The sequence below is a fragment of the Thalia democratica genome, chromosome 5 (genome assembly GCF_965202585.1).
Source record: "Thalia democratica chromosome 5, ktThaDemo2.hap1.1, whole genome shotgun sequence".
Taxonomy (NCBI): domain Eukaryota; kingdom Metazoa; phylum Chordata; class Thaliacea; order Salpida; family Salpidae; genus Thalia; species Thalia democratica.
Window position 1 is genome coordinate 41646600 of NC_139169.1, and position 19162 is coordinate 41665761.

Here is a 19162-nt window from a genome sequence, read left to right on the forward strand (position 1 = left end):
ATGGCACTGAAACTGTTATATACAAACAAGTATTTTTACAACTACACTTGCAAGACCTTGAAAAATTTAAACAAGCATAATTTATCTATTTCTGTCCTTCACTTCTCAACAAAGCCAGACAGAAGCCCAAAAGCAGTCTTAAACAAACCAATTGATGATGATGATATAGAAATTGAATGGAAAAAGCCTGATAAAGTAGTTCTGGAAGGTGAAAAGATTGAACCGGAAAGCGCTTATGATGTTGCTCTTAGAATGAGAAAAGCTGTAAAAGTGAGTTTATTTAGTGTTCTGTTTTTTTATTAAACAACAATAGAGTTTGTAACTTTAGAATTTGTAGATTAAATTGTAGTAAGTCTTTCTCTTAACTACTATATTGTCATTTCACCTTCATACAATGCTACTAAATAAGAACTAAAATGAAGGTTATTTTTTGAGAGTAGTTTTTTTGTAGCACAACACTTTTAGTTTACTTATATATACTACATGGTTGCTTGAAAGCCTGGAATCCTTGCAAAACCTGGATTTTGACAATTTAGTCATAAAAAACTGGAAAAACCTGGAACTTTAGTAAATTTGGAAAAAAAATCTGGAATTTTGAGTAAAAAGCCTGGAAAAAGCTATAATCTTAAACAATTTTTACATGTTTAGCAGTAAAATTTTGATTTGACACCAAAAATCTATCGTAAAATTAAAAAAAAATTGTTGTCATCAAACTATTTTTTATCAAAAATTTTATTTTTTGTAAAGTAGCTTTACAGTATCTTTTCAATGTTATTATACTACTTAAAACATTTTTTTACCTTAAACGTAACTTTAAATTATAAACAAACCCAAAAACGTGTACTTTTAAAAACCTAGAAGAAATTCAAAAAACCTCGAAGAATTTTCTTAAAAACCAGTGGCAACTCTAATACTAGTTAACTTAAAAAAAAATATCAGCAGTTTTATGATTTTTCTTTTATTTATCCCAATAATCTTCAAATAAATTAAATTTTTGTTAATTTTATTATTTTTTAAGAATTTGATAATTTTTTAAAACATTTTATATGTGTTAAAACATTTGAATTTTATTGTTAAATAGTACTTATAAATCAGTTTTTTTATGTTTGAAAATACAGTAAGACATTTGTTTTCATTAGAAAATTGTTTTTTATTTTGCTTCAATTTTACGCTATTTATAATGAACATACTTGTTAGAAAATAACATACAAAATTTTGTTTAATTTTTTTATTGTAATGTATTACTAAACTAAAGTAATACAATTCTATTAACTTTCACTTTAACATGGTAGTTGTCATATTTCTTCATCTGTAACTTTTTATGATTTTACTATCAACTGAAATTATTACTTTGTCATATTTAATTCTGTTATACTTCTAGTACTCATGTTCAACTACACCAGGGTTTCTCAAAGTGGGCGATATCGCCCCCCTGGGGGCGATTTTAGTAAGTTGGGGGGGGGGGGGCGAAAAGGGGGCGATTTTAAAATTTTGGGCTGTCATAAAATTTTTACTTTATATCTTGATATTTTACTTATTTTAGCTTGCTATTTAAATATTTGACCCTGAGGTAAAACTTAAACAAAAAAGTTTATTTTGTTAATGTAAAATATAGAAAAAAAATGAAGTGCTTATGACTCCTACTTTTAAGTAAATTTCATATTTTCATTCATATGTTTTCTTATATAACAATTACATAGATCATCGACGATCGAAATCCCTCTCACCATTTTAAAACCTGACATATATGTTATTTGGGATCATAAATGGTTTGTAAAAATCTATGTTATCTATTATTAACTATCACATCATGATATATTTAATTTTTTTTGATAAGTCACTAAGTTAGACTAAGAAATAAAACTAAACAGGGTTGCCAATATGCCTAGAAACCTAAAAAAACCTAGAATTTGACAATTTAGGCAGCTAAAAATCTGGAATTTTTAACAATTTTAACATATTAAGTAGTAAAATTTCGATTTGACACTAAAATACTATTATTTAGATAAAAACACAGATCCCTTCGAGGCAGATCTTTTTGATATAAACGACTTACAGAAAACCTTTTTAAACTTATAAACAGACCTTGAACTTAAAGTAAATTTTTCCAAAGAATGATATAAAAGCTTTTGGACTTAAGGCCATAGGGGGGGGGGGGGGTCCACTTTGTTTTTTACAACTTGATCTTATTTTGTAGAATTTAATCTGAGCTATCAGACACTTTTAACCGCTTAAAATAATTCAAAGTAACTTTTGAGATATAAGCGATCAAAGAAAAGGCGTTCAATAGGTTCCTTATGGAAGGCAAAAACTAAAAATGCGAAAAAAGACTATTTCACTAAAAATCTATCTCCTCCTTCATTTTTTGAGTAATCATTCTCAAATTTTTACAGAATGTGTATCATTAAACTTTAAAGAGATCTATTGTAGGAATTTTTTTAATTTTGAGTATAAAAAAAAATATTGTCAAAAAACTACCCTTTTTTTTAGTTTTTTGTGGATAAAATTTTTATTTTTTAAAATTTCAAAAATTCCAACATTCAGATTCTTCAAAATATTAAAAGGAACATTTCCTAAAATTTGAAGTCTCTAGGTCAAAAAATGAAGGAGGAGATAGGTTTTTAGTAAATTTTTAAACTTCCTAGAAAATTGACCCCGAAAAATTTGCGGTCCATACGTTTGTATAGGAAACTTTTTACAAAAAATAAAATATCTCAAAAGTTAAATTATATTTTTGAATTCTATAAAAACAAGCTTGTAGTTTGTATTTAAAGCTTTCATATAAAATCCAAAGTTATTTTTTGTAAAAAAAAAAATCGGACCCCCCCTATGGCCTTAACAAAAACTAAGGCAAAAGTACCAAATTATTTGAGAGGAATTTTGATTATTGTTTATAGCTTTTCCGTCTAGCTATGTTGTTGAGAAAGCTTTCAGTTCAGTTATCAACATCTTGAGCAAAAGATCTAATCTAGATATTTCTAAAGGAGGTGACTTGAGGCTTTATTTTACTAATTGAGAGTCAGATTAGAAAAACATGCAAGCATTTATGAACCTCATCCTTCACATTATATTAGACTTCATTAGCAGACACTGTTTTATAAAAGTTTTTTCTATTTTATCTGATCTTTGAAAATATTTTTTACTTAACCTGGTTTGTATTGTATTTGAGTAATCTTTTCATAATAACACTTATCAAGTTATTTATTCCACAACAAGTTTGCATAATGCCTAATAAACATTAATTACGGTAGACTCACTCTTGAGTTCGCATTTTTTACCCAAAAAAAAGTGCAAATTTATATTTTCTTAAATTTAACTTAAATAAAGTCTATTACTAGATAAGTATTAATAAAAAAAGTAAAATGTAATTTTAGATAGCTTATATAGATCTATTTTTTCAATGAATGGTTGTTTTATGTTTTAGTGGATTTCATGCTTATTCATAACATTATTGCATATAATATATTGAAGTTTGTCATTTTGTAAAAAAAAAAGGTATTAATTCTTAAGTTTGTACTTTTTAATTTTGTTCAAAGTGCGAAATCAAGCGGAAGTCTACTGTATTTATTAAATGGTTTATGTTTTAAAGTTGTTAGTAGTTTTATTTTGACCTGGTTAATTTTGTAGTTTATATTTGTCGATTTACATTACACTTAAAGTTTTTTAGAGCATAGTGATTAAAACATTTGTTTGAAAGACATTTATTTGACAGATTTCTGTTATTACTTGTTTAATCTGTATAAATTAAAATAAAACTTGATAACCATTTAAGTTTTTATTTCAAAAAAGATTTTTTTGGTTTTAAAAAAGTAAAGATTTGAGGTCTCTATTTAAAATGACTTAAAGTTTTTCATGTAAAAGGTTCTTAAACTCATTTTTATTTTCTAACTTGATTTATTATTGTTAAAAAATCTATATCTTAAGGAATTTTAAACTATTAATTCAACTGTTTTTTTTTTGTTTTATCTTATTTCAAAATATATTAGCAATTAGAATGTGTTGTTTATTTTAATAGTTCAAAACTAGCTTTTAATTTTTCACTATTTTCATTTGTTGAATTATTATAGGCTAACAGCTAGAAAGAATTTTTTTTAGTAAAATTAAATAAGCCATCAAAAAGACTACTACAGTTACAAAACAAAATTTTAACCTAATAAAAAGTTTTTCTTTTATTTGATTACTTTCTGTTCACAGAATTAATTGTAAAACATATGATTTTTTTTGAGTTTAAATTAAGAAAAATAAATTGTTAGAATCAAGGTTTAGATTCCTAAATGTTATTCCAATTCAAATACTATTTCATGGTGTTCTACTACGAAACGTATAGTTTAAAATTGAATTTTTAACTTTACAACTAACTTGCTTATAATATATCTTAGCATAAAAATTAATAATTGTACTGCATTAACTGAAGCTGTTGATGAAACCACTTTTCAAGTGAGATAATCAACCAGTCGGTCAAACTTCCTCAAACTAGATCAGAAATTATGTTTTAATATTTATTTTATTATGTGTAAAATCACTGTTCATTTTTTTATAGTTTTTTAATCTCTGGAATAGTAATTTTAGAATATTCCTTTTTATAAAATAATTTAAGTATTTTTTGCGGCTTAAATAAGCTACTTAGTATTAACTTCTAAATGTCCGAATTTCGTTATATGAGAGATTATTAGAATGCCTGGTTTCAGTTAAGTTTTCAGATGGGTAACTTACGGTTCAGATTCAGTCAAATTTCGAACTGCTAAGTAACTTGAAAACTACTTGTACAAACTAGATAAATTTAATTTTTTGATAATTAATATTTTGAAATACGCTTTCAATTTGATTTTCAGTTCACAATAGTTTTTCCTAGGTCACAATAATACTAAATCATTTTATAACAGTTTTTTTATATTCTTATATGCTATTTTTTAAATTAGGCAGCCCGCAATTACATTTTTTTAACGAGTTGAAACTAAAAAAGATTTTTTAGTAAATATGAACTGCTGACTACAAAAGTGTCCACCACTGACCTAAAAGTTTCATTAGTTTCAAAACAATTCATATTTAAACAAGATTGATTACAGATTACACGAGGCTTTTTAATAATTAATTATTTTAATACACTTTACTTGGCTTTAAAGAGAATAACTGTAAATTAATTTCTCAAGCCCTGTAAACTACTTTGAACACAGCCTAAAAGTGCGTTCTTAAGAAGTACCACACTAAATTACATTTCGAACACAACTTTTTTGGCTAAAAAGTTTGTACTCAAGAGAAAAACTTCTTTGTAAAATCGTGGGGGGCAATTTTTTTTCAAATTTCTGAAAAGCGGGCGATTAAGTAAATGAGTTTGGGAAATCCTGAACTACACATTGTTTCAATATTTGTAGCTTTTTGTTTGGGCTTTTTAGATAATTAACGTTTTTTGACACTATAATAAATTCTTTCAAACAATATAAATAAGACTAAAATTTTCAGAACAATATATATTTCATGCTTCTTTCGTCAGTTGTATACTAAGCAATAGAAGTAAAATTTCAAATCTAGCTTATATAGTGAAAATGCAATCAACGTAATTAATAATAAAGCAACGAGTAATTAACAATACAAAAGTACTTCTAATTACAATGCAACTAAAAAAATAATAAAACAGAGCAACAACTTATAAAACAATGTAAGAAAACAACGGAAAAGTATAATCAAAATCTTTATGTTTACACAACTTAGGTTTTCTTAACAAAATACAAATAGCCTCAAGTTTAATTAAATCAGAAATATGAAAACAATTTTTCATAATTTTAAATCTTTTTAACTTATAATTACTATTAAAATCAAGGTTATTTACTAAGTGTTCAGCAATAGCAGATCTTTTGGAAGCATTTATTACTCTAATAGATTTAGTTTTCTTATTACTCATACAAAATTCATCGATACTTTTCGGAATATGTTCCTTTATTCTTTCGCCAAATTGTCTTGAGGTCATCCCGACATAACTAGCTTTACAGAAGCAGTTAAATTGGTAAACTACCATACTTTGTTTAAATTCTGCTATCGGATCTTTGCCCCCAGGTCTAAACACTGGTTTGGATACGAAAATAACGATGGTCTTTTTAGTTTCTTTTAAGAGGGTTGCTAAAAAAAACCTGGAACTTTAAGCAATTTTTACATTTAAAATAATGAAATTTTGATCTGACACATAACATATAGATAACATTTCTTTGTTATAGTCAAATATAGTCAACTTTTTTATTAAAATAACACGTTTTAAGTAACTTAAAAGTATGTTTTAAATGTTTTATACTATAAGTGACAGTTTTTTACCTCAAACTTAATTTTATACTAAAAAATGACCCAAAAGCTTGTACATTTGAAAACCTTAAAAGAAATCTGAAAACCTGGAAGAAATTTCTCGAAAACAGTTGGCAACCCTGTTTTAAAAAACTTTCAAGTATTTAAAACTTTTAAAGGTTTAAATAGTTTTTTTTTGGTATTTTGTAAATCTTAAGCTGGTTATCATTGAAATAAATTGAAAAAGTACTTATGATAAATTCATTTGCAAGATACCTTTTTATTTGGAATTTTAAAATTTTTAGTTTTTGAAAATTTTAAGGTGTTTATTAAGTTAGTCAAATAGTTTTTAGTTCTTTGTTATACATAATTAATGGACTGGATTGTTAAGTATTAATATACCTTTTTAATTTATGAGTGTAAAAAAAATAAAAAAAAGTTTTCTAGACAGTCGAATTGTTATAAAAATGCTGATATTTTTGAATTTATACAATGTTTAGTTTAATTTTATTATATTTTTACAGGAAAAAAAAGAAAGTGATAATATAGCTGCCAATCATGATAACAAAGTGAAGTATTACAAATCGTATCGTTTATCTCATTTAAATGATGAGAAATTGGCAAGAACAATTAGAAAACATGTCATATTTGCCAACAAAAAACTAGTTGTAATCAATAAACCGTACGGAGTTGCTTCTCATGGTCTGTGCTTAGATATAAGTGTTTAATTAAAAAAATAATATAGTCAATGCGTATAAGAACCGTTGACTTTTTTATTGTAAGTACATTCATTTTATTATATATTATTTTTAAGATTCAAATTTTAATATTCTGAAAAATATGTTTTTGTGTAAATCACAGTTGACTAAAAACAATTTAAGGTGTTAGTTATTTTGTTTTAAACTTATATTGTTTAAAAAATAGTTGTTACGTATAGGTATAGTTTTTTTTAAAGTTTTTAGTTTTCAAATAACTAAGAAAGTATTTTTGAGTTTTAATTTTTGACCTTATAATAAAAAAATAAAACGTTCAAATTAGAAATAAATAATGTTTATGTAAACATTTATGACAATGTATGATTTTAATCAGTAAGTTATATAAAAATTATGATATAACATCCTTTTTTTTTGTAATAATTTAAGTTACTGATGGTCAATAAGACTAAAAAAAAAAACTAGAAAGAAACACGATCATTCTAAGCCATTATAAGTATTTTTTGTACAACAACTGAAATTTGCCGTTAAACGGAAGCCAAAAATTAGTGATATTTATTTACGTTTTCACAGCTGGCGAAAAGACGGAGAACAACATCAAGTCGGTGCTTCCCATCGTGTCGAAGATGTTGCACGGTTTGAAAAGCGATGTGCCGCTGCACTTGTGCCACCGTTTGGAAACAAGCGTGACCGGTGTAATGCTGCTCTCACCCGATGAACAGTACGCGGCACAACTGCAACTGATGTTCAGAAATAACGAAGTTTTGAAAGCATACTGGTTAATTTTTTTTTGACAATCTGTATTTTACTTAAAAGAGTCAACTTTTTGTGAAGGATAGCTGTATGAATTTAAGATTTGATTGTGTTTGCTTTTTTATTTTTAAATAACTGAAATATTATATATTTTTCTATAAACTTTTAGGTGATTGTTAATATACAAAATATATATTTAACTTCTATTCTAACTCAGCTATAAAGAATTTTATCAAGTTGTTTTAGTAAAAAAGTTGAAGTAAATATTAAATTAAACTTAACATGACTTTTTTAAATAGTTCCAGGGTTACCACAAAACCTGGAATCCTAGAAAAACCTGGAGTATGACAATTTAGTTTAAAAAACATGGAATTTGAAAAACCAAACAGTATTTTTGTGATATTTTGAACAAAAATCACTAAAAACCTTAAACTTTAAACAAATTTTACATGTAAAGTAGTTCAGTTTCGATTTGACACAAAAATCTATCATATAGATAAATATTTTTTGTCATCATCAAAAAAAAAATATTAAAAAACAAGTTTAAAGTAGCTTTACAGTACATTTTCAATGTCCTTATACTACTTAAAACAGTTTTTAACCTTGAACTTAACTTGAAACTAAAAATTGACCCTAAAACTTGTACTTTCAAAAACCTGGCAGTAGTTCAGAAAACCTGGAAGTAGTATCTCAAAAACCAGTGGCAACCTGAAAATCTTAGTTTCTAGTTTAAAATAAAAATAATTTACTGACGTTCTCAAAAAACTTTGCAAAAAATTTTTTTTATGGTACAACAAAAAAGTTTTTCCTGAATCTTTGTGTTTAAATTTCATGAAGTACATAAAGCTCGAGTAATAATTAAGTAGTAATTAAGTTTATATAACATTAAAATTCATATCTAAAACTTAATTCTTATTTGATATTACTATTTTTATAATAAAATAACTAAATAGATTTATGTAAATTGTATATTTTATTCGCGACCGGTTTCGGTGGCAAGAGATTGCGACCTTTTCAAGCAAAAAATAAAATATGAAACTGTATATAACAATGTTAGTTATTTGTACTGTTATTTAAAAACTTATTCATGCGTGAAGAGTATAAATTAAAACAAAAATGTTGCATATTCAAAAATTCAAGCATATCAGAGTATATTTCGGTAAAATTGGTACTAGTTTAAAAAAAAACGAATTGAATTAATATTAATATAGTTAGTCAAAGAAAAAAAACTGAATTAAGAATTTTTTTATTAAAAATAATAATAAAAAAAAAAGATAAATTTATACCTTTAAATTTATCTAAATGAAATTAAGAATTGTCAAAAATTGTGATTTTAAGCCAAGAGTCAACAAAACATTAATAAAACTCAAAGTCGCTGAAGATTTCAAAATTGAAGTTGTGTTAAGTTAACATAACAGTTAAAGTTTAAACGGATTTAAGAACTATCTAAAAAAAAATCTAAAAGTTTATCTAAGTTGAATTAAGAACTAAATAAATAAACTTTTTTTTTAGTTAAATGTCAACAATAACTTAATGAAAAAATCAAGAAAAATAACCTATTTTGTACTTTAATTATGATTTTGTTCAAGTTTTGTCTGCTTTCCAGTTTATTAATAAAAATTTGTTTCTGTGTCTGCATGAGTTCATTAATTACGTTCTTTTGTTGATGCAATTTGTACCAGATTCAAGTATTAATAAAGCTTCTTTTAAGCACAATCTGCATGTCATAATTCCTGGTTTTGATTTTTTCTCCCTTTGTAATATTTTCCAACTTATTTTGTATTTTTATTTTCATTTTTTAATTTATGGGTTACTTTTGAGAGTTCAGTTGCTTGTTTATACTGGAGGTAGTTTTTGTCATTTGGATTGCTTTTTATTGTTGTGTTGTGTGTAGATATACGTTTTTTAGATGATTAGCACTTAGTCCAATGTATGTTTTTGTTAAATTATCTGTTTCTATTGTTGCCTGGTAAATTACATTTTCTGCCCTACATTCTCCTCCTTCAAGGGGGCAAGTTTCTTTCTTTCTGCAGTTGCACGATTCATCTTTGTTTCTTTTACTGTTGTTTATTACTTTTTTGTTGTGGTTTTTTATTATTTTTTCAATGTTTGATATGCAGCTGTAGCTTAATTTTATATTGTTTTTGTTTAAATATTTTTTCAACTTACTATTTTTTCCAAAGAGCTTGTTTATTATTTTTAGAAACTTTTTACCCATGTTTGATTTTACTGGTTTGCAATATGGGGGATTGAACCATATAATTTTTCTTTTTCTGTTTCTTTTTTTATTTTTGAATTCTTCTGTATAGTTAATTTCATAATTGTATCCGTTTACCTTTAAAGCATAATTATAGTCTTTTTTTTATGTTGTTGAATAGGTTTTTGTTACTAGAATTATTAGAAAGTCTGGTCTCTACCATTTTTGGGATTTGTTTGAGTATGGTTTGATTTTGAATTTATGTAACTTATTTTGTCTTTTCTATATGGGTAGAATGTATGGTTCAGTAGGTTGAAATTTAGATCTAAGTAGTCAATCTTCCAAGAGGGGTTTTCTATAATTATATTTATGCCTATGCTTTTAGTGAATGTGTGCAATTTTTTTTTAAATTTTTTCTATTATTACATTGCTTAATCTTGCCACCGAAACCGGTCGCGAATAAAATATAAAGTTTGCATAAATCTATTTAAATAAGCTCTTTACATCCCAGTAAATTGAGCATTCTTTTTTAATTAAGGCAAATAACTATATAATAAAATAACTTAAATTAATGTAATTCGAAAAATTGAACAATAAGTTTAAATGAAGAAATATATGTTAACTATTTACAATTAACGATCATCTTAAATTTTTCTGTAGGCGTTATAATACACATAATAACGTTTTCAGGGGAGTGGCATTAGGCAAGCCGTACCCAATGACCGGTAAGATAGAAATTCCTCTAATTAAAAAAATGGTTGAAGGTCATATGAAGAAACCACATTTCAAAACTAAGTGTTCACCATTTGTCAGGTTAATATTGTTTTTAAGAAAGTAAAATTATTTAATTTAGATTATGTGTTTCCTAATGTGTTAATTTTGAAAAAAAAAGTGTAGTTTTACTGTACAAATCTGAGAAACTTGATCACTGTTTTTTTAAACGTGTTAAATAATTTTTTTTTTGAACTTTTATGCTCTCTATACGTATAAAAACACAATGTTAATTTTTTTCTAGTATTAACGTTTAAATTAAAGTTACAATCAGTTTTTTGATCTACTTATACAATGAACAATTAATGATTGTTGTAATATTAACTTCTATGAGATTTTTTTCTTAAGTTGTCGTTTTTTATCGTCAAGTTTTTCAATTTACAGTTTTTTAATGAAATTTATATGTATAAAACGTTTGCAGTTGTTTTCGTTTTTTCATTTAACTTGTGGCTCAAAGTTTTTTTTTATTATATCATAAAATGTTTTACTTAGGATTTTATTTTATAATTTTCATGTACATGGTAAACAACTTTTTATTCTTAAACTATTTTATTACTTACATAAAAGCTAAACATTATAATGTAACGTGTTAAAATTATTGATCCACTGGATATAGTGGTTAAAATGTTGATTGAAAAAGGTGCAGATCCGTATAGATGAAAGAGGATGGTTCAAGTTCTTTGTAGAAACATTATAATTTGATGGAAAATTAAATTTTTAACAAAAAGTCCTTGAAAATCTAAAAGCTCTAAGCCAGTGGTCAATAGCCTTTTAATAGGAAACAAGACAAATTAACTTTAAATGTATAAAACAACTGTGTAATGAAATAAGTGTAAAATCGGCAGCACGTTGCTTCAAGCAAAACATCATACATGAATTTTCATAACATTCTTAACTTGCTTCTATTTAAATATTTGTATTTACAGTTAAAAAATGTCGCTAGCCACAGCTAATACTTAGTTATTTGGTCCGCATGCTACAGTTTCCTGACCCCTGCTCTAGGCGAAAAATTAAGGACAAACAGATCTACAGTACTAGATACTTTTACAAATAGTAAATGACTACTCGCTAAAGATTTAGAAACACTTTTTTTATCTTGCAATAGTACATAAAAAATGTTAAATGCAAAACTAAAAAGTGAATTTTTTAACTTGCATCTCTTCGGATTATAAAAAATTATTGGACCAATAAAAGCATGTTGTTAGGTTCATTCGTTGTTATGTTACCTTCAGTGCTATATTTTTAGTTCAACTAGCCTTTGTATGCGTTATTCAATGCTTTCTAGAGCAGTATTGATTGAACTGAAAATTGATAAACCAGAATTTGTTTGTCTAATTTCATTACTTGATAGCTAGAACATGATAATAGGTTATAACAAAACTATATTCGGAGTGTAATTTAACATAAACCATTTTAAAAAGTTTAAATTGCCTGAGTCTAGTGGTTCTATCCTTAATTAAACAAAAAGATCCAGATTCTGTAGATCATTAGTTGGAACTTTCTTTGAAACTACAACCATTAGTTATTTAGTTGTTATTATTATTACATTTATTTCGATAATAATACTATTATTCAAACGATTTTTTTTGTTAAAACTTTAAACGCAAAACATCAAATGTAATTTGTTTTAAGTTTATGGAAACTACTTTTACAAGGTTCGTACACGTAATCCAAATAAGCTTTTTTTGAAATTTTAGATTATATATTTTTGTTCACTTTAAACATAATTCAACAGATATGATCATGCTTTACGCGAAGAAAAAAGATTAAAGACGTACAAAGGCACCCCTTCAGTTACATATTATAAAAATCTCGCTTCTCACAAAAACATTTCTCTTATCGAATATCAACCTAGAACAAGTTGGTTTAATTAAATGTTGTTTATAAGTATATATAATTAAATGAAATCTAATGAAGTTTATAAAAATAGTTTAAATTTTTACACTCTTTTCAACTGCTATTGTGTTTAACTAAGCTATAGAATATAATATTAACTTGTATTAAAGATATAAACAGTATTTATTTCACATTTTTATTTAAACTCATTATGTCGTATCTATTATAAAGCTTTAATACATGTTAATATTATATTATATAGCTTAGTTAAACAAAACAGTAGTTGAAAAGTGTGTTTTGAAAAATATCCTACTTCAATAAAAATATTTTAATAAAATGCACTATATTATTTTATGTTATACTTGAAGAGATGAATATTATATATACTTAAATACAAGTATTTAGTTGTTTCCAAGTTACATACAATGTAGAAGCCTAAGTTAAAAGTGATTTGTGCCAGAATCAGAAAATGTTTTTAAGCTGTTTTAAAATAGTCTCAGGTTGGTATTTTTTTCATGGTGAGTGTTAACTCTCTAGTTAAAATCTCTGAACGCTAATGTTTACAAATCCACACTATAGGAAACACTGCATTAATATATAGCTTGTTTGTTTTAAATAAACGGATACCATTTTTTCGGTCTTTCTTATACATACAATTGTTTGTTAATAGTTAGTTGATAAAATAAAAAGTTATCCAAACTATAGTTTAAGAAAACTCGTTTTTCAGTTTTTATGAACTAATCAAAATGTTCATAGTGATTTTTTGATTAAATGTCAACAATAGAGCAACGATCCGCAGCCATTTATAAGTTAATTCCTGGACTTTATAAACAAGTTCTTCGGCAAATCATTGAGCTAGTGTGTATGCACAAGCAAGTTTCAAATATACGTTTTCAATGTCAATTTTTTTAACAATCACCAACAATCAAAAAGGTTTTAATACTGCTTACTCACAAATAAGAAATTGTCATTTCAAAAACATTAACAAGTCGTCCGGATTTGGCTGGTAGGCCGTAGTTTGCTGTCTTAAGAACTAAAGCTTGCAATATATTTAAGAGAATCCAAAATCTTTTTATAATTAGCAGAATATTTCGACAATTTTTTCATAATGAAACTGATGCTACTTATATTTGAGAAAACAATATTGCTAGATAATTAGATTTAAATTTACAATAAATTCTTAAAACATTAAATCAAATTTTGTTTTTATAAATTATACTTTAAAACAGTTGCATTAATGTATACAACGTTAAGTTTTTTATTGTTTTAGACTTCAAACATCAAATTAGGGCGCACTCTAGCGAGGGAATCTCATGCCCATTGCTAGGCGACCACAAGTACTCAAGCGACACCTTACGACCACAGTTTCTATCCAAGTACCTGCTCGGCAAACTGGAAATCCCCCAAACAAAAACCAGACACCTGCCGCTTCACCTGCACCTCAGGAAGATGCTCGTGCCAAGTTTGTTGTTTGGAAAAATATAATTTTACTAAAACTTATTAGTATCGTCTGACAAGTAAACAATAGTAGCATATAAGTTTGGGAACGGGTCACTTTTGCACGAGCGTCACTTTTGCACGAGGGTCACTTTTGCACGAAGGGTCACTTTTGCACGAGGGGACACTTTTGCACGGCGACTCTTTTGCACGAGCGTCACTTTAGCACGAGAGGACACTTTTGCACGCAGGGTCACTTTTGAACGAGGGGACACTTTTGCACGGTGACTCTTTTGCACGAGCGTCACTTTTGCACGAGGGGACACTTTTGCACGGCGACATCTTTTTTTAAATTATTATTTTTTTTTACTTGAGTAATATTCGCTTTTAAACTTAAGTTGTTTTGAATACATAAAATGTGGTAGTTTTTTAATGAAAATTTAACGCAAAGACTTTGTTTGAAGTTTTACGTAGAACAATATAATAACATACCACAGTTCATTAATTTATTTTATTTTAGCTTATATTAAATAAAATAGATGAATACACATTTTTAATTTTAAATAAAAACAGTCTTGAATACATTAAATGAAAATAATCTGAATTTTGTTACTTTTCAAACAGGAAAATAAACTTTAATTAGAAAGGCGTTAGAACTTTTGAGTATTATTTTTTACTTGTTTTCTCTTAATGTTATAATTAGCATTATATAGTTGTTGAACAAATACTTTAAATTTATTTTAATTTCAAACAATAGTTAAATTAAAATCAAAGATTTAGTTAGTTTATGAAGTGTAAAGGTATTTTAGATTTTACTTGTTGTTTATTTTTATTTTTTAATTTAGTGTGAGAATAAAAAAAGCAATATTTAGCGCATTTTTCATGGTTTAAATTTAGATTATTTCATAACAATAATGTTGCATGATCATGATAAGCCAATGAGAGAGGTAACATTTGGAAGTTTGAACTTATGTTCATCAAAAGTATCAAGAGATGCTTACACCAGCATTCCATGATCATGAAATAAGCCGATGAGAGCCTATCGTTAATGTTCTTGGAGCGTTAGGTTTTTATTTTTGTTGTTAGTCAATGCATTTAGATACTTGATGTTGATCGTTCTACATCAAATCGTAAATCAATATAAGTTTGTGGTTAAAATTTTGCAATTTATGTTAACCTATAAATTTTATATCAAATTATGATTTTATATTTGTTATAATAAATAAACTATATATGTTATTTTATCTTTTATTTATGTGTCTTCCAGGTTCTATCTAGGTTTTGATGCCTAGGTTCATCATATGAACAATAAACTTGTAACCGTATAGTAAAATATATAAAAAGGCATAGTTGTTTATTAATATATTAAAATTGAAAATAAACTAGAACAACTTAGTTACATTTAAAGTATTTTTTATCCTAGTTTCTAAATAAATTAACTTTATTGTCCCTAGTATGAATCTTTTATAAATTATTTTATTTTATCTTTTCGTTAGTTTGTTTCTAACATTAACTTTTACTGTTTAAGATTTTAGACCTTTCATTTTTTGCCTTTAGTATAGGTATATTATAAAATTTTAGTTTTTAGTTTCTTTTTATGTTACAGACTTGGTAGTAGCTAAAAAACTTTTAATCGGCCTGCATGCAAAATTGATTTTCCGTGCGAAAAATTCATCGAGCCAAAATGTCGCTGTGCAAAAATTTCATCGTAAAAATGTGACGTTGTGCAACAATGCTGCCGTAAATAATTGTCATCGTGAAAAAATGTTGCCGTGCAAAAGTTTCTCCTCGTGCAAAAGTGACCTTCCGTGCATAAGTGTCGCCGTGCAAAAGTGTCCCCTCGTGCAAAAGAGTCGCCGTGCAAAAGTGACGCCGTGCAAAAGTGTCCCCTCGTGCTAAAGTGACGCTCGTGCAAAAGAGTCGCCGTGCAAAAGTGTCCCCTCGTGCAAAAGTGACGCTCGTGCAAAAGTGACACCCACCCTATAAGTTTATCTTAGTTAAAATTACTTAATAAGTAACAAACTAGCGTTAAAGTATTTTGTATTAAAATTGTTTGTAAAACTCCTCTTTTTATGAAACCAAATATTAAAAACAAACATAGTTTAAAAACTTTAGTTTTTGTCCCGACGTTATAAAAAAGGTTTGTTTTTGTTTAAATTTAAATGTATACATATATATATTGCAATAAATTTATTTTAAAAAAGTTGTTTTGTCAAGTTTTGCTTATTTCCAATAGATGCATAAGAGTTGTCCATAGTCCTTGGATTTTTCTACGAGGATTTTTTAGTAAAACATTAATTATAAATTAAGAATATGATAAGTTTAGAATAAACTTAAACTTCTAATTTTATTTGTTGTGTTCAGGGTTATCAAAAAGTCAGGAAACTTAATATAAACATACCCTTATTAAGAAATTTCATCATCGTTAAAACCTGGATTTTGCTTAAGTTATTTTCTGGAAAAAATTATTTTTCAATTAATCTTTTTTCATGGTCTCATTGAATTTTTGTAATGTATCAAAATCTTATATGATTTTACGTAAAAACAAAGTTTTGATGTTTAATTTAACTGCAAAAAATATTTAAGTATCCAAGTAAATTCTTTTTTGATTGAGCGAAAGAAAATGTCGAATACCTAGGTGTGGTATTAGATGACGAGTTAAATTGAAAAGCACATTGGATTTAAAGTGCCTTAAACAGGGTTACCACAAGGTCAGGAAATCAGGAAAAGTCAGGAAAAACTAAAGAAAATGACAAAAGTCAGGAAAAAATGAGGGTTTTGGAAAAAACGTCAGAAAAAGTCAGGAAATTTAACAAAATTTAAGAAAAAATTAGTTATTGGCAGTTTAAATTTACGAAATTCCTTAATTTCCAATGCCTTCATCTGGTATAAAACTACCCAACTTGAAGAAGCAGTTTTTGTATGAATTTTAGTATTAATCGATCTGCGCAGGGTTGCCAAAAAAAAACCTTAAAACCTGGAGAAACCTGGAATTTTTAACATATTTTAAGTAGTAAAATTTCGATTTGACTCAAAAAATCTATCATATTGATAATTTTTTTTGTCATCATCAAAATTTTTTTCTATTAGAAAACACATTTAAAGAATCTTTAAGATATCTTTTCCATGTTGTTATACTATTTAGCACAGTTTTTTACCTTAAACTTAATTTTAAACTAAAAGTAGACCCTAAAACGCTTAATTTTAAAAACCTGGAGAAAATTTGAACAAAACAGTTGGCCAACCCTGTCTGTGGCAAGTACACTTCCATAGTGAAACTGTGATACTTTCGATATAAAACTGTGATCAGGGTTCGTGCGCGTCAGGCTAAGTCAGGCTAAATCAGTTTTTTTGTAAAAAGTTGAAAAATGTCAGGCTAAATCAGTTTTTTATTTAAAAATTTGAGAATATCAGTTTTTCTCAGTTCAAATGCTTGAAAATTTTGATTAAAATAAATTGAGAAATCTTTTTAAGATGAAATTGAGATGTGAATTTATTTCTAAATAAAGATTTAGTTATTAAAAACAAAATCAGTCAGTATTTGTAAAAATAAATGCTTAAAATCGTTTGTTAAATCTCTAAAAATTTTTTAAGAATCTTCATTATTTTGTTTTGAGTAGATTATATACGTCATAAATATGAAAATTCATTGAACAAATACAGTTTTAACATTACAGTTTAGTTCAACAACTTAGCTGTTTGTTTGAATTTTAATACTCGTGTAAGCGTTTCATTTTGAATTTTAATAAAACACAACAATGCACGTCGTTTTAATATAAATCTTCTAATTATAATGTTTTTACTTAGTGCTTAATTAAATTGAACAATTGTGTTTAGTAATATATATTAAATTTATGCACTAGTAATAGATTAGATATAACACTTATTTTAAAACTTATTACTGAATTTGTTATGTTAAGAACATAGGGGGGTCAATCACCTTTTCACGATTTAGTCTTATTTTATTGAGTTATAACTAAGCTATGAGTTGCTTTTTGCAGAATTTTAAAGCTCAAAATATTTTTGAGATACAACTGATTGAAGTCGGAGACTATAATAGTACTAATCAAGACCCCCCAATACCTAAAATGACTTCTAAGGGGGATTTTCCTTACTTTGAAAAAATGTCAGACTAAATTGGTCTCAGTCAGGCTAAATGAAAAAAATTTCGCGCACGAACCCTGTGTGATAAAAAACTGATGAACCTTTTTCTGTAAAAAATATCTTCCGAGCTTTTTTTCTACTTAGCGTTTAATAACGTAAATTTAGTATTTTTCCAATTGACTGTTCAAACCAGAGTATAAAAAACGAATAAACTTAAGCGTTATTTTTTTAGTGGTGTTATAATGAAACAAAAAAAAACGCAGATTCTTCAGAAAATCCGCAGAAGCCGCACACAGTGTTCATAGCAAAAGTTCCCGCCTACATGGACCGAAGCTTGAAAGTTCTCGGGCTCCGGCAGAACATCGACGAAGACCGCGTGTGGCACGGGTTGAACCAGGTTCAGCAGGACGAAGCATTCCACGAGCTGTTCGAAGATCCGACCAGCGACAAGTCCGGGAAGATTTTCACCGATGAAGATTGCGTGAAGATTTACAACAAGCAGAACAGAGTGAAGTATCAGTTCTGATAAATTGAGATTGGAAATTTTCTTGGTTTACTAAAATGTCTATAGAAAAATTTTAAGTTCTAAATTTAAACTATACAACTAGTTAATTTTCCAATAGTTAATTTTGTTTAGTTTACACATTTACATGTGCATTAAGTTAAGATAATGCTGGTATTAGTATGCTAAATATTTTTTTAATCTGTTTAGCAAATTTGTTTTTAGTTTGTACTTACAATTAGTATCTAATAATTTTAACTTACCCTTTAATTTCTGGCGTGACTTTATTTCGACCTCATTCTTTACAAAAGCTATTTGCTAGTAAAACTAAAAAAAAATACTTTTTATTGTTAGGAACATACTTTGATTATATAAAAGACAGTTCAGTGCAATATGTAATTTTTCAATTTAAAATTGAGAAATTATATAGTTTTTACGGACAAAAAGTTTTCTATATTTATACAGTTTTCGGTTTTAATTATGAAGGATAATATTATAAATATTTGAATGTTTCTGAAATTTATATTTCATTGACTTTTTTTTCACTGTGCATATCTTACATAATAATTAAAAATAGTT

The 19162-nt window shown here is 26.7% G+C and overlaps 1 protein-coding gene across 1 annotated transcript; it reads left to right on the plus strand.

Moving 5' to 3' along the window:
• LOC145836546 (pseudouridylate synthase RPUSD4, mitochondrial-like) lies at positions 1-18871 on the plus strand. The gene is made up of 7 exons (XM_082944342.1): positions 1-270; positions 6795-6972; positions 7557-7761; positions 10624-10746; positions 12440-12564; positions 13811-14002; positions 18345-18871. The coding sequence occupies exons 1-7, from the start codon at positions 1-3 to the stop codon at positions 18605-18607; spliced, it is 1356 nt and encodes a 451-aa protein (XP_082800468.1). The 3' UTR covers positions 18608-18871.
• The last annotated feature ends 291 nt before the right edge of the window (positions 18872-19162 follow it).